General features: G+C 49.2%; 1 protein-coding gene and 1 long non-coding RNA gene across 2 annotated transcripts in view; both read left to right on the top strand.

Annotated features, from left to right (window-relative positions):
* Positions 1-3,418, top strand: part of LOC137210450 (uncharacterized) — a 92,578-nt gene extending 89,160 nt beyond the window's left edge. The window contains exons 3-4 of the long non-coding RNA XR_010936527.1: positions 250-1,189; positions 2,152-3,418. This is a non-coding gene — a long non-coding RNA (uncharacterized lncRNA). The remainder of the gene's footprint in view (positions 1-249; positions 1,190-2,151) is intronic.
* Positions 3,419-8,178: 4,760 nt separating this feature from the next.
* Positions 8,179-10,703, top strand: SOX17 (SRY-box transcription factor 17). The gene is made up of 2 exons (XM_067712326.1): positions 8,179-8,813; positions 9,400-10,703. Exons 1-2 carry the CDS (start codon positions 8,507-8,509, stop codon positions 10,323-10,325), a joined length of 1,233 nt encoding a protein of 410 aa, XP_067568427.1. The 5' UTR covers positions 8,179-8,506; the 3' UTR covers positions 10,326-10,703.
* Positions 10,704-17,761: the final 7,058 nt, after the last annotated feature.

Below are 17,761 nucleotides of genomic sequence, written 5' to 3'. Positions count from 1 at the left end.
TCCCGGACCGGGGCACGAACTCGCGTCCCCTGCATCGGCAGGCGGACTCTCAACCACTGCGCCACCAGGGAAGCCCCATACACATGTTTTAATGCATAAGATATAACATATTATAATGATGTATTACACATTTATGTAGTGTCTACAACATATCAGTATATGTTAATATATTCTACGATAAATATGATTACATATTTATATTGTTATATCCATTTACATATTTTTAGAAAATGTGGGGAATTTTTTTAGATTGAGATGGAGCAAAAGCGGTAAAATGCTAAGAAATTGAAGAGTCTCCTTGAAGGTGATACAGTTCTTTATACTATTCTGGCAACTTCTCTGTAAGTTTGAAATTATTTCAAAATAAATGATTTAAAAAGAATGCTGTGTATTTACATAGCTGTATGAGTAACAAATGCTTTCATATATTAGTGTAATATGTGATATTTCCCAAGTAAGGCATTTCCATGTTTCCAAACTCTCACTAGGATAATTTTACAGAACTTGAAAAGCAGGGATGGGTTATGCAGTTCTTTTCAACCCTAAGATTCCATACATGTCAGGTGAGTTCCAAGGAAATGTTACATCATAAGAAAGTGTCCAAAAGAATGGGTTGTCTATTTGTCTCCAAATTTCAGTTTTAAATTAACCACTGGGGAAAAAAAAGAAAGAAAAAAAATTAACCACTGAAATAATCTACATTTACTAAAATAATGGTTATTCAGTAAATCTATAGCCTTAGTTCATAAAAACAGAATCTGGTTTGCCCTGGATCAAAGGTGGGGCCCTTTGTGCAGTAGTTTTTAAAAAAGTTTTTGCTCTCAAAGCAGCAGCATTCCATTATAAGCCAGAAAAGTAGTCTTCTTTACAATCCCTATTTCCATTTTATCTCAATTTGCTATTTTTTTTTCTGTACAAAGAATCTTCTGTAAACGCATATACACCCAGACATCTGCAGACACACACACTAACCCAGTTTCACTGAGCACTTTTACTTTGCAAAACTTCGTGATTATTTATTCTCTTCTTTATCTGGAACAGTTGGGAAGAGATCGGGCATTTTCTTCTTCCTTTTTTGAGAAAACTGAGGCTGAGACAGTTTAAGTGACTGGCAGTGTACCTGGCAGCAAGTTACTGAACAACCAAGACTAGAATTTGGGATCTTTTCACAATGAAAGATCTAGACAAGGTTTGTACATTTGTGGGTTATTCTTCCTCTAAACACGAGTCCCGGCCATAGTTATCACGATTGGACTTTGTCTTTATGCCTTTAGGAGAAGAACCTAGCCTGACCCAGGTTAAATGCTCATCGCAAGGTGTCTTTGCATTTCAAAGATCTTTTAATGGAATACCGAATGCTTTACAATTCTATGTATTTGTTTCCTGGCCAGTCTTCACTGAGTTTTAGAAGGTTGACATGCACAAAACAAAGATTTTTATGTCACCACCAAAGTAAAAATGTTGACATTCAAATGTAATTAGAAAATGCACAATAGTTTATAGACCTCTGAAAAGCTTTTGCCCGTGTAACAGATAATTTTGATTAAAGCATGATAACATTGGTTATTACTAGTTATCATAGATGTTACATTTAAAAATTCCATTAATTTTTTCCTTGAAAACATTTGTTTATCTGTAACAATGCATTAACCTTCAGTATCACAGTAGCCTTTTCTTATTTATTCTCCCAATATGTCTTCATATGCTAACATGCATTAATTTAAATTTTATTTTATTATTCAATACCTGGGTAATGCTTGCTATGTGCCAGGTCCTAGCAGTTAACTCGTTTCATCCACATAAAACTCTCTGAGGTCATTGCTATAATTACCCTTCACTTTACAGAGGAGATACAGAGAGGTGTAGCAATATGTCCAAGGATGCATAGCTGGTAAGCTGCAGAACTATGATTCGATACCCAGCAGTTTGACTCCCAAATCTGTGCTCATAACCAATATACCATGCTGTAGTGAGCCGCAGACTTACAGGTGCTGGGGCATTATTTGTTGGTTAAATGAATAGATGATTCTCTTGTCTCTTATACTGATTTGAAAACATTAATCAAATTACCCAATTGCTCTGTATCTCAATTTTCCATTTCATAAAATAGAATTGATAATATTTGCCATCCATTTCTCTCCCAAACGACAGTACGAATGGAGGAATGTACTTTACCTAGCTGCTACGTGTATGTTTTTATGCACCCAAAGACTTGGTCAGCGGTACATCTAGAGGAGACCAACAGCATAGATCTTAAACATGTGACAAGACCACACAACTTGGCGTAATTAACTACATCTTTTTCAGTCTGAATGAAGTACAGGGGCAGAGCTTCAGAGACCCAAACTTCCTTATATGTGAACTTTATCCCCATATAACTTTGAACTGTTTTCATTTTTTCGGCTGAATTAGAATTTGTAAAAAATAATACTCAAATTAAATGAGATGTCATCTACGGCTTAGATTATGTGATCTAATAAAAATACCTAATTATAGATCTTCTAAATGAAAATGCTTTCTTGTTACAGCCCTGTATCTCTGCTACTAAAAAAAATTATTGTGACCTGGTTAGGAACCACATTGGAAGTTTCTGTGCCAAGAGTCCTTAATCCATCCCTACCTACCTGCTGGCTTTATTGGGTTCCTACAAATCCCTTCAGGTCCTTCACTGGTTACAGACATGGCATGGAAAGAAATTCAAAACAAGGCCCATCCGTGTTAACAGCAAGGGCAAACAGGTGATGCAAGCATCCTGGTCATCTGACCTCAAGCAGGTGACCTATTATTTCTCAGTTTCAATCTCCTCTTCTGAAAAATGGGGATAATAACAAAAGCTGCCCTGCCTACCACCAGGGCTGTCCTGAAGCTCTGACGAGTTAACGTACATGAAACTGCTTTGTAAACTGTAATCTATGAGTACAAACAAATTAATACTAAAGGTTTTGTTTTTGAAAAGTCCCCCAAAGATAGAAATTTATTTATGCACATAGCCACAAGAAAAAATTTCCATGTACATTCTTGGCGTGGACTTCCATGCTGAGTGGGTTCAGAAGAGCCAGAGGACTCGAGTTAAACCTCAGAAGAGGAGACATTTCAGGTGCTTAGTGCCTGGACACTGACCCTCTGGGGAAGGAGAGGATGAGAGAGAATAGGGTAGGTCTGAAGTCTGATGACCGCATGTCTACACAGATGTGTCTTAGATGAGAACAGTCTTTACTGAGGTTTATGGAGATAATTCTTAGCGCCTTGCCAACCAAAGAAGATGACCCCATGACCGGATCAAAGACAACCGTTATAGTACCCCTGAGCATTTATTACATGCCAATGGGCCGTGTGTGCTCGAGGATATAAAGAGGCTGTTAAGGGCGGGGAAAGATAAATCAGGAGACTGGGATTGACATATACACACTACTGTATGTAGAAGAGATAATCAACAAGGACCTACTGTATAGCACAGGGAACTCTACTCAGTACTCTGTAATAACCTATATGGGAAAAGAATCTAAAAAAGAGTGGATATGTGTATGTGTATAACTGATTCAGTTTGCTGTACAGCAGAAACTAACACAACATGTAAATCAACTATATTTCAATAAAATAAATAAAATAAAGAGGCTGTTCAAGAGTGTTGACAAAGTTGTTGGCAAGGTTAAGAAATGGGCATAGAAGAAAATTCAGGTAACAGAGGACAACCAAACACTGACTGCAGAAGAATCCAGCAAGGATTTCTAGTATGTTCTCTCCTGTTTAGAAACCTTGGAAGCCAACTAGGGTACCATTTCAAAATCTGATATGCTTGTGGTTCAAGTTGCACAGAAAGGTGGATAATGAGTGTGTCAGGAGTGGCCTGTCCTATGACCTATTCACTTTGATCATTTCCATGATCACAGAATGCACACCTTGCCCTAACCAACCACCTGGCAAAATCCAGCCCTGCTGACAAGAGAAACTTGGCAAGCCAGAGTTTCCAGGGTAGAAAGGCCACCTATTACAGTACTTCTACTAGAAAAAAATATCTCAGAGCGCTTGGCCTACTGATCTCAGGATCACCTTTACTTGCCAGGAACAAATGATTGCGGTACAGAGGGCCTAGAACCCCCGGCTGGACGTGAATCAATCAGAGAGGAAGGCTAATGGTACCGCGCTGTGCATTCCTCCGACGCAGGGGCCGTGTCTGCTCCCCTCTGGGGGGGACTGCAAGTGTTCGGCTCACAATGGACATGTTGCTGATAAGACTGTCTGCTTAGTTGACGACACAACTCTACAAGGAAAGCCCTGGTCTCTTCTGGGTGCGAGGAAGGTGGGAAGGTCGGAAGAAGTGGGTGCACAGAAGCCGCTATTGAAATTCCCTTTAGAGTTGAGAGGCCGAGATGGAGGGGACGAGCAAGCCAGTGTGTGGCTGTAATCTGTCCTGGGGACGAGCTGGGCTGCCTTTCCTTAACCCCCAACGCCCTCTCACCTCAGAAGTCTGAGGTTCCCTACGTCGGGGAATAAAGGGAAGGAGCCAGCACTCCAACCCCGGGACCCGAGCTGGGGCGGGAGGCGGGTGCAGAATATAAGAAACACCCCCGCGGACTAGTTTCTGAGCAGGAAAGTGGACCGGGAACAGCGCATTTCCTGCTTCGCCTGTGCAAACCCCAGGCGGGGCCGAGCGGGAACAGGGTTACGGTCGAGGAGTCGCTGGCTGCCAGGGCGGGGTTCGGGGCGGCCTCGAGGGGGTCCGCGGACCAGGGCGAGAGGCCGGGGCGGGATGCAGGCGGAGGGCGTGGGAGAGGGCGTGGGAGCAGAACGCACGCCTCCCTTCCTCGTGCCGAGCGAGCGTCCCCAAAGACACTCTCGGCCCCGCGGGAGAGGCGGGTGCCCCGAGGGGCAGCGTCGGACGCCAGATGCGGGGTCCGCGGGGCTCCGACCCTCGGGGGACTCCCGGGCCGGAGCCGGCGACCGCGATCTCTCAGGCCCTCCTTCCTCCCCACCTCTCCCATGCCGCCCGCGACTTTGGACCTCGCATCCCGGACCCGCGGGGGACCGGCGCGGGGACGGGAAGGAAACGCGCGAGGTACGCAGAGACGGCCCGCGGCCCTACCTGGGCGGTGCGGAGACCCGGGCGCGCTGCGTGCCGCGCGCCGCCTTCCGCTCGGCTCCCGGAGGCCGCCGCGGGCGCGCGACTTACAAACGCAAAGGCCTTATTATTGTTCTCTATTCCGGGGATACCATTGTCTGTCCGTTCCCGGCGTCGGCGGCGCGCACTCCCTCCCCGCTCCCGCGCACTAGCTCTCCGGAGGCGACCCGGATCTGCCCCGGTGCCCACGGCCTTCCCCGGCCGCCGGAGTGTCCTTCGTCCGGCTCCCGCTTCCCGAGCATCGAAACACAAAAGCCTGCCGGAAACCCCCGGCCTGTGCCTGGTCACTCAGGGGTCCGAGCCGCGGCTCGCCACCTACCCGGGTTCATTTCTGCGCCCGCCGGCCACGGGCCCCGAGGGGCAACGGGCACGGCCTCGTGCCGCGCTAGTCGCGTCCTCGCCCAGCCCTTGGGCCTCGGGTCTGGCCTGGGGACCGGGCGTGCCATTGGTAGCCAGGAGCCCAGAGATCTCGGTCCGTGCACTGCGGGCGCGCCTGGCCGGCCGCGTGTACACGGCTCTTCCTCGCGCACTTGTTTGCCCCCCTCCCCCCGCGTAAATCTCTCGTGATGAGAAAAGCAAGGCTCGCAGGAAGCCACTCCGGATGTTTGCTGCTTTTCATGTGGCATTTGTGGCTGGCTCTGATAACGTCCCGAGCTCGACTTCCAACACCGCGTTTAGTAAAGGGACCGAAATAGAAGAGTCCACACACTGCGCAGACCGGTCTGCGGCGCCACCAGCCCCAACACGCTCCCCCCAAATCTATGACAAGTGAAGGATCAGAAGAGATTAGATACAAGTAACGGTATAGTATAGAAGGGCCTAGTCTTGGAAAGGCACCACAATTCCTTCCTATAAATAGAAGTAAATTGCTACTTCATAACCTACAGGGAGGGTGTTATAAGCAGTAGGGGGAGGGGCGCTAGACTCTAGCTCCAGCTCCATCCTATGGATCCTGTGCTCTCACTTGAATTCTCAGTATCTCACTCAAGAAAAGTCAGTTGTTGGTCTCCAGAACAAGTGCAAATAATAATGGGGAAAACTGCCCCCCCCCGTTTTTTCCCCCATCACTTTCTCGACCCTTGTGGCAGCTCTCTCTGCAGTGAGGTTCCGAGGAGGTACACGAGGATGAAGAAAGTGTACAAGGGTAAATCCGTGCATATACATTTTTTGGACTCACACGTGGATTGTATTTCCTGTACCCTATGTTATGTTTTTATGGAATTAGTCATATAGATTCATCTAGACAGATAAAATGTATTCTCGAACCGGGATTATTTTTGTTTGGTTTTCAGTCTCTATTCTGAGAAAACTCCCATTTGTTCATAGAAACTTTCGCGCTGATAGAAAGTCCTGCTTTGAGATCTCTGAGAAGATACTACTTTGCAGCAAAGTTAGAGAAGATCACCAAGAAAACAAGGAGCCAGGAGCTGCGTGATAAACTTGTTCTCTCTACTTCTATAGTTTCCTTATCAGATAACCAGCTGTAATGCAGTCTTGCTTAATTTTCAAGCCCATATTTTTCTTTTTCAGAAAAATAAACTCTTAAAGGAAAAGTACATAATCAGTTAAATGTGTTTAAGATTATCAACTGCTTCAAAACCACCAATTAAAAATAACACCTCTCTATTATTTCCTTAAGCAGATTACTTTTTAAATTCTTGTCTGAACCTCAGCGACCCAGGAACTAGAACCACTTTCTGGCCGCTGAAGGTGAGGGAGGGCAGCCAACATCACAGATCCTCACGGAGTTCAAACTGGCTTAAAACAAGTGTGCAGAAGTTCTTTGGAAAAATAGCAAAGTCAGAGAAACCGAAGGCCAAGTGTTTTCAAAGTTTCTGTTTCTTTGTTTTTATGAATGCCACTAACAAGCGGACTTGATAGATTACTTGTCCCTGTAATATCACACTAGAAGCTGCAGCACTTACCTCCCAGATCCCGGCTGTAAGCCCTAGTTTTTCATCACCCCTTCACAGTAAACAAAGTCTGTTGTAGAGATTGATATATTGGTTTCTTTGCAAAGTTATCTAATTATGCAGGAATGGCCGTGTCCGTTGCTGTAGAAAACAACGCAATACACAAACAAGTACACGAATACAGCAGCTTTGCTTAAAGGTTAAGAGCTCCAAGTCTGAGGGCAGACTACTGGAGATGAATTCCACTTGCTGTGATCTCGGACAAGGTTCTTAACCTCTCCGTGCCCCAGTTTCCTCTCCTGTAAGATATAATAGCCTCTACCTCATAGGGTTATAAGGATAAACTAGTTTGCTGACGTTTGGAGGGATGGTGTGCTGTATATAAGAGCAATATAAGGGCTTGTTTACAAATCCCACTCAGAAGGTTTCTCAGATTGATACAGAAGGTTAACGGTCATTCAGATTTTCATTGCAGTCTAGAGAAACATAGAGGAATCCCCCAGCCATCTGTGAGGGTCACCACCTCAAGTTGACCCTCCAAGCTACAGTTATTTCGCTCCTCAGGAGTTGCTTTCTTTCCTCTAATCGGCAGGCATTTAGATAAATATCACTGCTGTCTTTACCACATTTTAGAAATCAAAACTAAGCCTTGCCTCTTTTACTGAACACATATGAGAAAACTTTATTTACTGTACATTTCACGTACAAATTGTCAAGGGTTGGTTCGTCTTTTTTGGGTAAACGTTTTCATTTCTTCGGAATGACGTTTGTAATCTTGTTTTAGAAAGTAGAATTTACCTCGGACATAGCATTTTGAGTATAGTACAACAAGCACGTTGAGTCCTTGGAAGAGAAAGTATGTTGCAATTTGAAGGCGTCCGTAGGTCTCTCAGAAGAAGGCTAGGTCACCCGCCGCTGAAACACCCTCAGCTCCTGGTTTAGTGGATGCTTCGTGTGTTGATCCGAACTGCCGGGACCAAGTGCTTCTGTGCAGCAGTGCGATCAGCACCGGGAAAGTTTTTCAGAAGTCCCTCTTCCCGGGTCGGAGAGGACGTGGCGCCTAAGCCCGGCTCCAGCCAGTTTTCCCGGGGGCAGGTGTAGCCCTGGGCGCGGGGTCGGGCGGGGGAGGGGAAAGGGCGGGCGTGGGGTTGAGCTGGGACTTGGGACTTGGGCGGCGAGCTGGGCGTGGGCCTAGCGACGCCGGCCCGGCCCGCCCCCGCCGCTCTATTGGCCACGTCTGTGCAGAAAAGGCCCCGCGGCCTAGGGGCGCCCGCAGTGTCACTGGGCCGGCGGGGACGCTAGCTGCCCCGGGGCTGCGATCTGCCAGGGACGCCGGCGTCGGGGTCGGGCCGGGGGGCGCGAGCGGCCCGCGGGGCATCTCCCTCTCTCGCTCCCCACCCCTCCCTCCCCAACGGTCGGGGGAGGCGGCGTGTCCGGCGGAGGGGCGCGGGGCGCGGGGCAGGGCTGGAGCGCCATGAGCAGCCCGGATGCGGGGTACGCCAGTGACGAGCAGAGCCAGCCCCGGAGCGCGCTGCCCGCCGTGATGGCCGGGCTGGGCCCCTGCCCCTGGGCCGAGTCGCTGAGTCCCCTCGGGGACATGAAGATGAAGGGCGAGGCGGCGGCGAGCAGCGGGGCGCCGGCCGGGACGGCGGGCCGAGCCAAGGGCGAGTCTCGCATCCGGCGGCCGATGAACGCCTTCATGGTGTGGGCGAAGGACGAACGCAAGCGCCTGGCGCAGCAGAACCCAGACCTGCACAACGCCGAGCTGAGCAAGATGCTGGGTGAGTCCGAGCCCGGGACCCAGAGAGTGCGAATCGTGGAGCCGCTTCCTTGAGTCTCACGGGGTGTGGGCCTCGCGCCGGAGGAGGCTGGGGGTGCGCGGCCGCCACGTCCTTCCCTGGGGCCCTCGGTCCCTTCCCGCTTCCCGCTCTCCGAGTCTCCGAACGGCTTTGGGCCTCGGCGCCCGGCTTCCCCGGGTGGCCGGGGCGCGGGTCCAGCGGCCCCGGGAGGCAGCTTCCCCGCGCGTCGGAGTGGCGGCGAGGGTACCCTGGCGCGGAGCTGGCTTGGTCGCGCCCGTGCCCCCGACTCCTCGCCCGGGTGGGGACGCTCTCGGTTCCTCGGACGACCGCGAGCGGTTGAGCGGGAAGCCGCTTCCAGGAGGCGACAGGAAGGCACCCGAGGCCTCGCGTCTTCCTCGAGTGCTCGGCCTCTGCAGGCCCAGCGTTCACCTTCACCTGGACCCCTTCCCCTCCTTGCCCGGGCTGCACAATCCGAGGTCGGAGGCGAGGGCGGTGGGACCAGCTGGGGCCCGGGAGCGGGGCTCCGACCCTAAGCCCGCGCGCCTCTCCACCTCCCGCGCTCCCGCAGGCAAGTCATGGAAGGCGCTGACGCTGGCGGAGAAGCGGCCCTTCGTGGAGGAGGCCGAGCGGCTGCGCGTGCAGCACATGCAGGACCACCCGAACTACAAGTACCGGCCGCGGCGGCGCAAGCAGGTGAAGCGGCTGAAGCGGGTGGAGGGCGGCTTCCTGCACGGCCTCGCCGAGCCGCCGGCGGCCGCGCTGGGCCCCGAGGGCGGCCGCGTGGCCATGGACGGCCTGGGCCTGCCCTTCCCCGAGCAGGGCTTCCCCGCGGGCCCGCCGCTGCTGCCCCCGCACATGGGCGGCCACTACCGCGACTGCCAGGCTCTGGGCGCGCCCCCGCTCGACGGCTACCCGTTGCCCACGCCAGACACGTCCCCGCTGGACGGCGTTGAGCCCGACCCCGCCTTCTTCGCCGCGCCGCTGCCTGGGGACTGTCCGGCCGCCGGGCCCTACAGCTACGCGCAGGCCGCGGACTACGCGGGGCCCCCGGAGCCGCCCGCCGCCGGGCCCCTGCACGCCCGGCTCGGCCCGGAGCCCGCGGGCCCCGCGATGCCAGGCCTCCTGGCGCCCCCCAGCGCCCTGCACATGTACTACGGCGCGATGGGCTCGCCGGCGGCGGCCGCGGCGGGCGGCGGGCGCGGCTTCCAGATGCCACCGCAGCCGCCCCCGCCGGGCCCGGGGCAGCCGTCGCCGCCGCCCGAGGCGCTGCCCTGCCGGGACGGCGCGGACCCAGGCCAGCCGGCCGAGCTCCTCGGGGAGGTGGACCGCACGGAATTCGAACAGTACCTGCACTTTGTGTGCAAGCCCGAGATGGGGCTCCCCTACCAGGGACACGACTCCGGCGTGAATCTGGCGGACAGCCACGGGGCCATCTCCTCGGTGGTGTCCGACGCCAGCTCCGCGGTGTATTACTGCAACTACCCCGACGTCTGACGGTCCCTTCCGACCCAGCCTGCAGGCCAGAAGCACAAACAGTGTTACACACTTCCTGGAGGAGCTAAGGAAATCCTCAGCCTCATGTCGCGTCATGTTGTTTTGAAGTTGCCTTGGCGTATAATTTATGGTAATTTATTTTGTCTGCCACTCGAACACTTGGGGGGAGAAAAATGTGAGGTGGTGTTTGAAGATTGGTTCAGACACTTGTTTCCCACAGTTGCGTTGTCAAAACCCCACTTCCAAGTTCAAGTTCACCAGTTTTCACTGGGTCCCGGAACAACTCGCTCCGTTTCCCGAAGCTTTATTGATCTAAGAAATTTTATCCCGGGTGTGTTTTTTCGATCTTAAAAATAAATAAATAAACAAAATCTGGAATCCTACTTTTTCACTCTGCTAGCGCCTCTGTCACAAAAGCCAATTTTTTGACATCACTGTTAAGTATTTAATAGAATTAGAAATATTTTAATGATGACACTAAATATATAGTCACTGTAAATTTCTCATTCTCCTGTAATAGTAGACTTGAATGCCTTGAAGGCGAAGCCCTCAGACGAACATTTGGGCATCCCAGGTTGTCTTTGCTAGGGGAAAAAAAACCTCACAGAATGAGCCTGCTGTGCCTTTCAAGTGACCCTAGTTCTACAAAGTAATGGTGAATCGTAACACTCTAAATATTTTCAATTTTAGTATACCACTTTCTAAATCAGAGGAGAACACCCAGGTAATTTCGGTTTTCTTGTTGAATCTTGAGATCTGACTAAAGAGGCTTTTGCATTGTCTTTTTTTCTTGTCTGTATTTCACCAAGAGTCTTTAAGCTCCCTCTCAACACTGAACTCGCCAATCATCACACATCTACACCTTGGGAAGTGGTGTTGCTGGGTTAAAAATAATTTAAGGAGTCACAGGAACTAATCAAAATAAAATGTGCATTGTGACCTCGACTGTTAGGAAACTTAGCAGCTATCATTTCAATGTGATATTTTGCTATGAACTGCGTACAGGGTCCACTGCAGGTCCTGGCACCAGCAGTTCTTAAGCTTGGGGTGGGGGTGGGGATCCAGGGATGATTTGCAGGCAGTGTGCTTTACAAATGCAGCTATAGCTGCAGTCCTAGGGCATCACTCTCCTGCCCTTACAGGGAAGAAACTGAGTCACAGGTTGTGAAGCAGGTCAGCCTTGCTCGCTGCTGCAGCGCTAATTGCTGTGGCCCTTCCCATCACACTTTGCGGATGAGACATAAATGGATGGGTACAGATGACCTGTAATGGGCATTTCTTGTGCCAGGTGTTTCATCAGTGCCATGTTGTACTGAATTGGAGCCTGATCGAGCCTGTGAGATTAGGTGCAATTCTCCCCGTTTTGCAAGTGAGGCAAGGAGGCACAGAGCCCTCACCTGCCGTGTACATGGTGAAAGCTTGGTGTTGCAAGTTCTGACAACATATTCGTTCACATTTGTTTTCCTTTGTGCAGGGTGTACCTGTGGGCACCGGGAGAACTTGCATTCTGGTGGTGAGAAACTCTCATTTTCCATGTTGATAAATGCTGTAGAGAAAAGGAAGGGGTAGGAATATGGCTTAAAGCATTTATCTTGAGGGTTATCTGAGCTGACATGGTTGGCTGGATTCTCTTGAAGAATGGCAGGGCGTGTGTTTTTTACAAAGGGTTCTGGGGTGTTAGGAATGTTTGGGATGAAGGTTTCGGTGAGGAAAGGTAAGTCTATTTTGTTAGGCGTAACAGAGGTTACCTTAAACATTTGAAATGAAAACGTTCACTCCAGGTTCTGGATATCTCCAATCCAGTTTGTTTGCCTCTGGTACCCTAGCCTTTTCCATTCTTTCTTCCTCTGACCCCAGACAGGTTCTGCTTCCTACCTTCCTGGTGGATAAAGTGAGCAGAGGTACCTCACTCAGGTTCAAGGCTGTGTCACCAGTTCAGATCACACCAGGCATTTTAGTGCATACTTCGCTGGCCCAAGGAGACTCAGTTGTATCCTTTGCTGCTGCCTCTCAACAAAGTTTAGAAGACATGGATTTCCCCAGTGGTCCAGTGGTTAAGACTCCGCGCTTCCACTGCAGGGGGCACAGGTTCGATACCTGGTCGGGGAAGTTCTGAGTGCCGGTGCAGTGCGGCCAAAAATAATTCAGAAGATACACAGGGTAAAGAGGAAGGGAAAAAAGAAAGTGCTTGGGGGAAGAAGTCCTGTGACGTTACATTCTTAACTGCTCACCAGGGACCTGTCAAATAACGAGGGAAAATAAGAGCTAAAATTGTTCAGCATTTCCAATGCCCTTAACCCCCAGTGGAGGGAAATTGGTCCTCATGATAATTCTTGGAGGCAGAGGCATGTCATCCATCCCTTGTTTTTCCCCAAGCAGACTCAGGTGAAGCGACCTCAGGTACCAGCTAGTGACTGAGTTTTGGTTTACCTTGGAAACAAGTACATAAAAGACCCATTGCTTCCCCCCATCTCTACTAATGAGACACTTTAGACGTATGTCGGGAGGTAGAAATCAGGGCAGCTCTCCTGAGTTGTAAGCACTCTTAGTTGTCATGCTTATTTGACTTCGCCTTAGATGATAGTCTACGGAAAGCTAGGAATGCCCTCCCAGGGAGCACACACACACGCACATGTGCAATATTTTAGACATAGTTTTAGGCAATTCATGACTCCTCATTACTCATCCAAAGTTTGTAGGAATCCGAAGCCCTCAGGTTTAGAAGCGCTGATGGAGAAGGTTTGTTGGGAAGCATGGCACCCAAGCATTGTAGCAAAAAGGTAGTTTCCCTTTATTTGAAAACACAAAGGGACATCTCAAGAATCCTCTCACGTTACTGAGTTGAATCAAGGAACACAGGGTTGCGTCCCTCTCACAAAGGCAACTGCGTTGCCCCGCCAGATGAAGACACGGTCCTTTCCCTTTGTGCAGTGTGGTGGGCGGTGGCTTATCTCCCTACCTTGGGTATTTACATCCTTGTATCAACTCCTCCCACACTTAATCTGGGTTGGACTTGCTACTCTAACCCAATAGAATGCAATCGAAGTGAGGCTGTGCAGGCAACCAGGACCAACCCTCAGGAAACCTAGGCAGAGTCTCTTGTACTCCCAAGAGCCCTGAGCTACTGTATAGGAAGTCCAGCTACCAAGGTGGTGAGACCACGTGCAGAGACCACGCGGAGAGGAGAGACCACTCGCCGGCCTGCGAAGGGAGGGCTCCCATCTCCTGCGACCATCCTGTCGACTGGAACGCAGGAGAGGCCAGAACAGATGCCCAGACGAGCGCAGGCAATTCACAGGTGGGAGAGATTAAAAAAAAAAAAGATTGTTGTTGTAAACCGGGAAGTACTAGGGAGCTTTGTTAACTTAGCAACAGGTTATTGACATGGGTTTTATCCTAAATGACCCTTTCTCATTTTGAAGTATAGGAACGTGGGCACTGGCGGAAAAAATCAGGAAAAGCATTTTGGGTCCTGTCAAATATATCAATAGTTTTAAAGGGAGGGACAGAATGTCAACCTTGACTCAGGTGGGACGACCGTGGTGTCACCAGATGCGTAGACTCCTCTCCTCAAGCAGACGTGGATGAAGTGACCACAGGAACCAGCTGGTGACTGACCTTTTCAAAAGATTAAATTGCTCTCAGTTTTTAGTGGTTTTCTTTTGGGCACAAATACATAAAGGATACACTGCTCCCCCTGCTCCCTCCCACCCCATCTTTACTTCGGAGGTACCTGAGAAGTGTGTCACGAGGCAGGAATCCAACCATTCGTGGGCGGAGACATCCAGATTGGGTGCCAGCACGGAGTCTACACACCTTTGAGGGACCCAGAAAAAGAAGACGGTGTTTTCTTTCCCACCGAGATACTCCCTGATCTCTGTTAAAGCTACCAGGGCAGGTCTGATAAGCTACAACTAAACGTGTAAGCTCCTTAGACAGCAGCTACGAGACAATATCCCACTGAAACTATTTCCCTTACCTCTTATTCTTATCTCAGAAGATGACTGCGCCTTTCATCTGAATCACACTGCAGAAGACTTCAGCTTCTTCTGTACGTTTATGCTGATGTCAGGAAAAGCACATACAAGCAAAAGGAATTCAGAGAAAATGGAGTGGGTGCTGTGAACCAAAAGGTATCATCGCTGTCTGACGTCCTTAAATGTCCCGTTTCATTTTGTTTTGATACTCAGAACTGTGCCTGTCACATGATAGACGTTCAACATTCCCTTCCTCCTACTCCCCTTGGATTTGTTTTGACAGCAGGGGCTGGGCGCGAGAGATTTCACTTCCATTATTTTAGCGTAGATTTGTTTTCTTCCTGCTTACGAGGCGCTTCCTTCTGAATCCCGAATATTCATTCATCTGGGAAAAAGTGGCTTTGGTGTCCCTGACCACCCAGGTGGAGTAGGATGTGGAATGTTCTGCTCCTTCCTCCACGGGCTGAACCTGTGGCCTAAAGAACATTCCTTGGGTCCCCTGACCTGGGATGAAGCTGCATCTCCTTAATTTTTCACTGTAACACCTACCCCGACCTTCCCTCTAGTGAGAAAGTTGTGTGCTTTCTCCTGAATCATTAGACAGCTTCGTGTGAATCAATTTGCACTGTCCCCCTTACACCAACACTGAACCCTCACCACTGGCAATTCTCCCAGCTTTATTCAAGATTCTGGATATTAAAAATTCTTAGGGCAGTACCAAATAGTATTTAAATAATAAAACAATACTTCTTAGCAAAATATAAAATTTCTTAGCACTAGTATACAGCAAGCGCTAAAGAAGTTGTTGCTACTATATTAATAATGTTCTTTAATGTAAACGTTCTCTGAAGCTCAGGTCTAAACAACAGTTTGGTTGAATAAAAGAAAAAAAATTTAATCTTATTCTTGCTGAAGACAGTTTAGCTTTGAGGATCTTCTTTCCACTTTGGCCAAAGTCTCGAACGTTTTGTCAGGGTCGAAATCATAGCAAGTATTCCCCAAGGTGATATTGTTCAAAAAGATGATCTGTGAAGTTACACTCTGTGTGGACATTCAGATGAGTGTCCATAAGTTGCAGTAGCCTCGCTGTGGACCCCGTTTTCTACAGGGTCGTGGGCAGTGCCCTCGCACATACCTGATCTCTTGTTAGGCAAGGAAAAGAATGGTTAGCAGTGTTCTGGTTTGTTTGATTCCTGGGGTCACAAGGAGTGCCCCCGGGGCAAGGACTGTCTCTTCACTTTGTGTCACCTGACCTGGCACCCGGTAAGTGCTCAGAAATGGACCGAGTAACTGACTTGGTACCTCAGTTGAAAACCTCAGTTTTCCGAAGGAACTGGGAGTTCCTGCTTTGTTGCTCTTCTACTTGAGACAGTCCCCAGTGGCTAGAACTCCTTCCTCTTGAATATGTGTCAGGACAGCAGACTCAACGCAGAGCATAAGCTATTGGAGCAGAGCAGAGAATGGCTGAATACGCGGTAGTGTTCCAAAAGGAGAAGACTCTACGTTTTGAGTCAGAAGTTCCCCGTGGCTCAGCACCCGATCATTGTGAGTTTGGAAAAGGCACTAATCTTTTCTGGTCTCCGGTCTGCTCATCTGTAAAAAGTAGGGAGAATGATAAAAGCCCTGTCTCCCTCATTGGAGATCGTAGCGTTGAATGAGATGGTGTTTAAGGATGGCTTCAGGGCCACAGGAAGCGCTCTCTTCTCTCTCCCCTCTCGACCTTTTGATTTTATGTATCTCTGTCTTTCCCAGCAGACTTGGGGGATTTAATTACGTTATTCCACTGGGAAAGAGAAACAACAGTGACTTGCTTCCCCTCGTGCTTTTGCTTAGTGGATGGAGAATTTCCCAGTCTTTTAAGTTTGCCCATATGAGCTGGAAACCTAGACCATCTGTGTTTCACTCCAAGCTTTGGGCAGCTCAGCCTCTCTGATTATAAAATGAGAATAGAAATAATTGTCACTTGAAGAAGAGCTTCATATAGAATGCCTCAATTCACATGAACTCCCATTTGGCATGAAAATCTCAAGGTCTTTATAAAGGGACAGTTCACTGGGACATACTGAGCGCAATGTCAAGTCTGCTAATACTCACCTTTCAGTCCAGCCCTTTTCCCCACCAATCATAGTTTCTCAAGTCCTGAATCACATTTCCATGTCATTTACTTTTTAAGGACTGAACAGGGTTGGAATTCTTGAGGATGAATAAGACAGAGTGGAATGGGGGAGGGCCGCACATGAAGAAATAAATTCTGGCTTTCAGCAGTTCCAAGTAATGTTGAAACTTCATACCCGGGACTTTGAATCACTCACTCTTCAGAAGTTATTTCCCCAGGGCAGTGGTGGAGGGGGTGAAGAGAAGAAAATTCTGACACAGCCATGAAATGAACAGACAGTTTTATAGTTGTTCCCTACACAGTGGATTCTTCTGCTTATTTGAAGAAATCTGTCTGGATGTTTGAAAACAATACTTGAGGTCGTAGGTGCACACACATACACCAAGAATATGACACTGCAGAGGGAGACTACAGGAGGGAGAAATAAAATAGAAAATCAAGTTCGTTGTTTCAGTAAAAGGATTGTGGGTATGGGAAGTGTATAGTTTTATTTATTCGTTTAAAATAATTTTAAAATTTAAAATGATGTGCATGCGTACAAAAAAAAACCCACAACAACAGCAAAGCAACATTACAGAGGGGCTTGTAATAGAAACTAAGAGCCGTAGGAAGGTCTCGTCCCTCCCCAGCCCCCCTTCCACGTGTTAGTCAATCCCCCTGCCCCTCTTTTGCTTGCAATGGGCTTTACCTACACTAATAACTGTTCCTCTGGCGGTTCATTAATTAACATGCCTGCGAGGCTCATTCCATGTTTATCCCTATTAGACACTGACTTCCTGCTATAATAGCCAAGTACGTCCTGCGTTCCTCCGAACAGAACGATAGTTACTGCCTTATTTCCATTTCTTATATTGATTACAGCTGCCTTCTAAAGTACTGGGATAACACACCCTTTTCCTTGTTTCATCGCAAAGGCTGGAAGCCTTGACTCCCCACTGTGAAATGTGAGGATACCGGTGCTCCCATCTCTCCCAGGAGCTCCCCTCTCTCCGGCGGAGGTGGATATTTTGGGATAAAGTTTCTGGGTGTGGCGGGGGAAGGGAGCAGATGGAATAGTGATGCACGTGTTATTACAAAGCACAGCGTCCGCTTCACGGCATTTCAATCAATCCCAGACAATCAGGACTGCGTCCCACCGTGGTTGTGATTTTTAGGTTCGGTCTCTTCTTACACCCATTAGGAAAGAGAAGTAGTGTCCCTAAACCTTTACACAAAGGAAAAATAAGATCGTGTCAAGGGGCAAACCCTAAGCTCGGCTGTCGGTTTCCACGCCCACCTCCACCCTCCGCCGCGCGCGGGTCTAGGTCCCGGGAGGCGGCGGCGAGTCCCTCCCGCGCGTGCGT

Source organism: Pseudorca crassidens, chromosome 17 (assembly GCF_039906515.1).
Source record: "Pseudorca crassidens isolate mPseCra1 chromosome 17, mPseCra1.hap1, whole genome shotgun sequence".
NCBI classification, from domain to species: domain Eukaryota; kingdom Metazoa; phylum Chordata; class Mammalia; order Artiodactyla; family Delphinidae; genus Pseudorca; species Pseudorca crassidens.
Note: the sequence above shows the minus strand (reverse complement) of the source record. Positions and strands in the feature narration are given on the sequence as shown.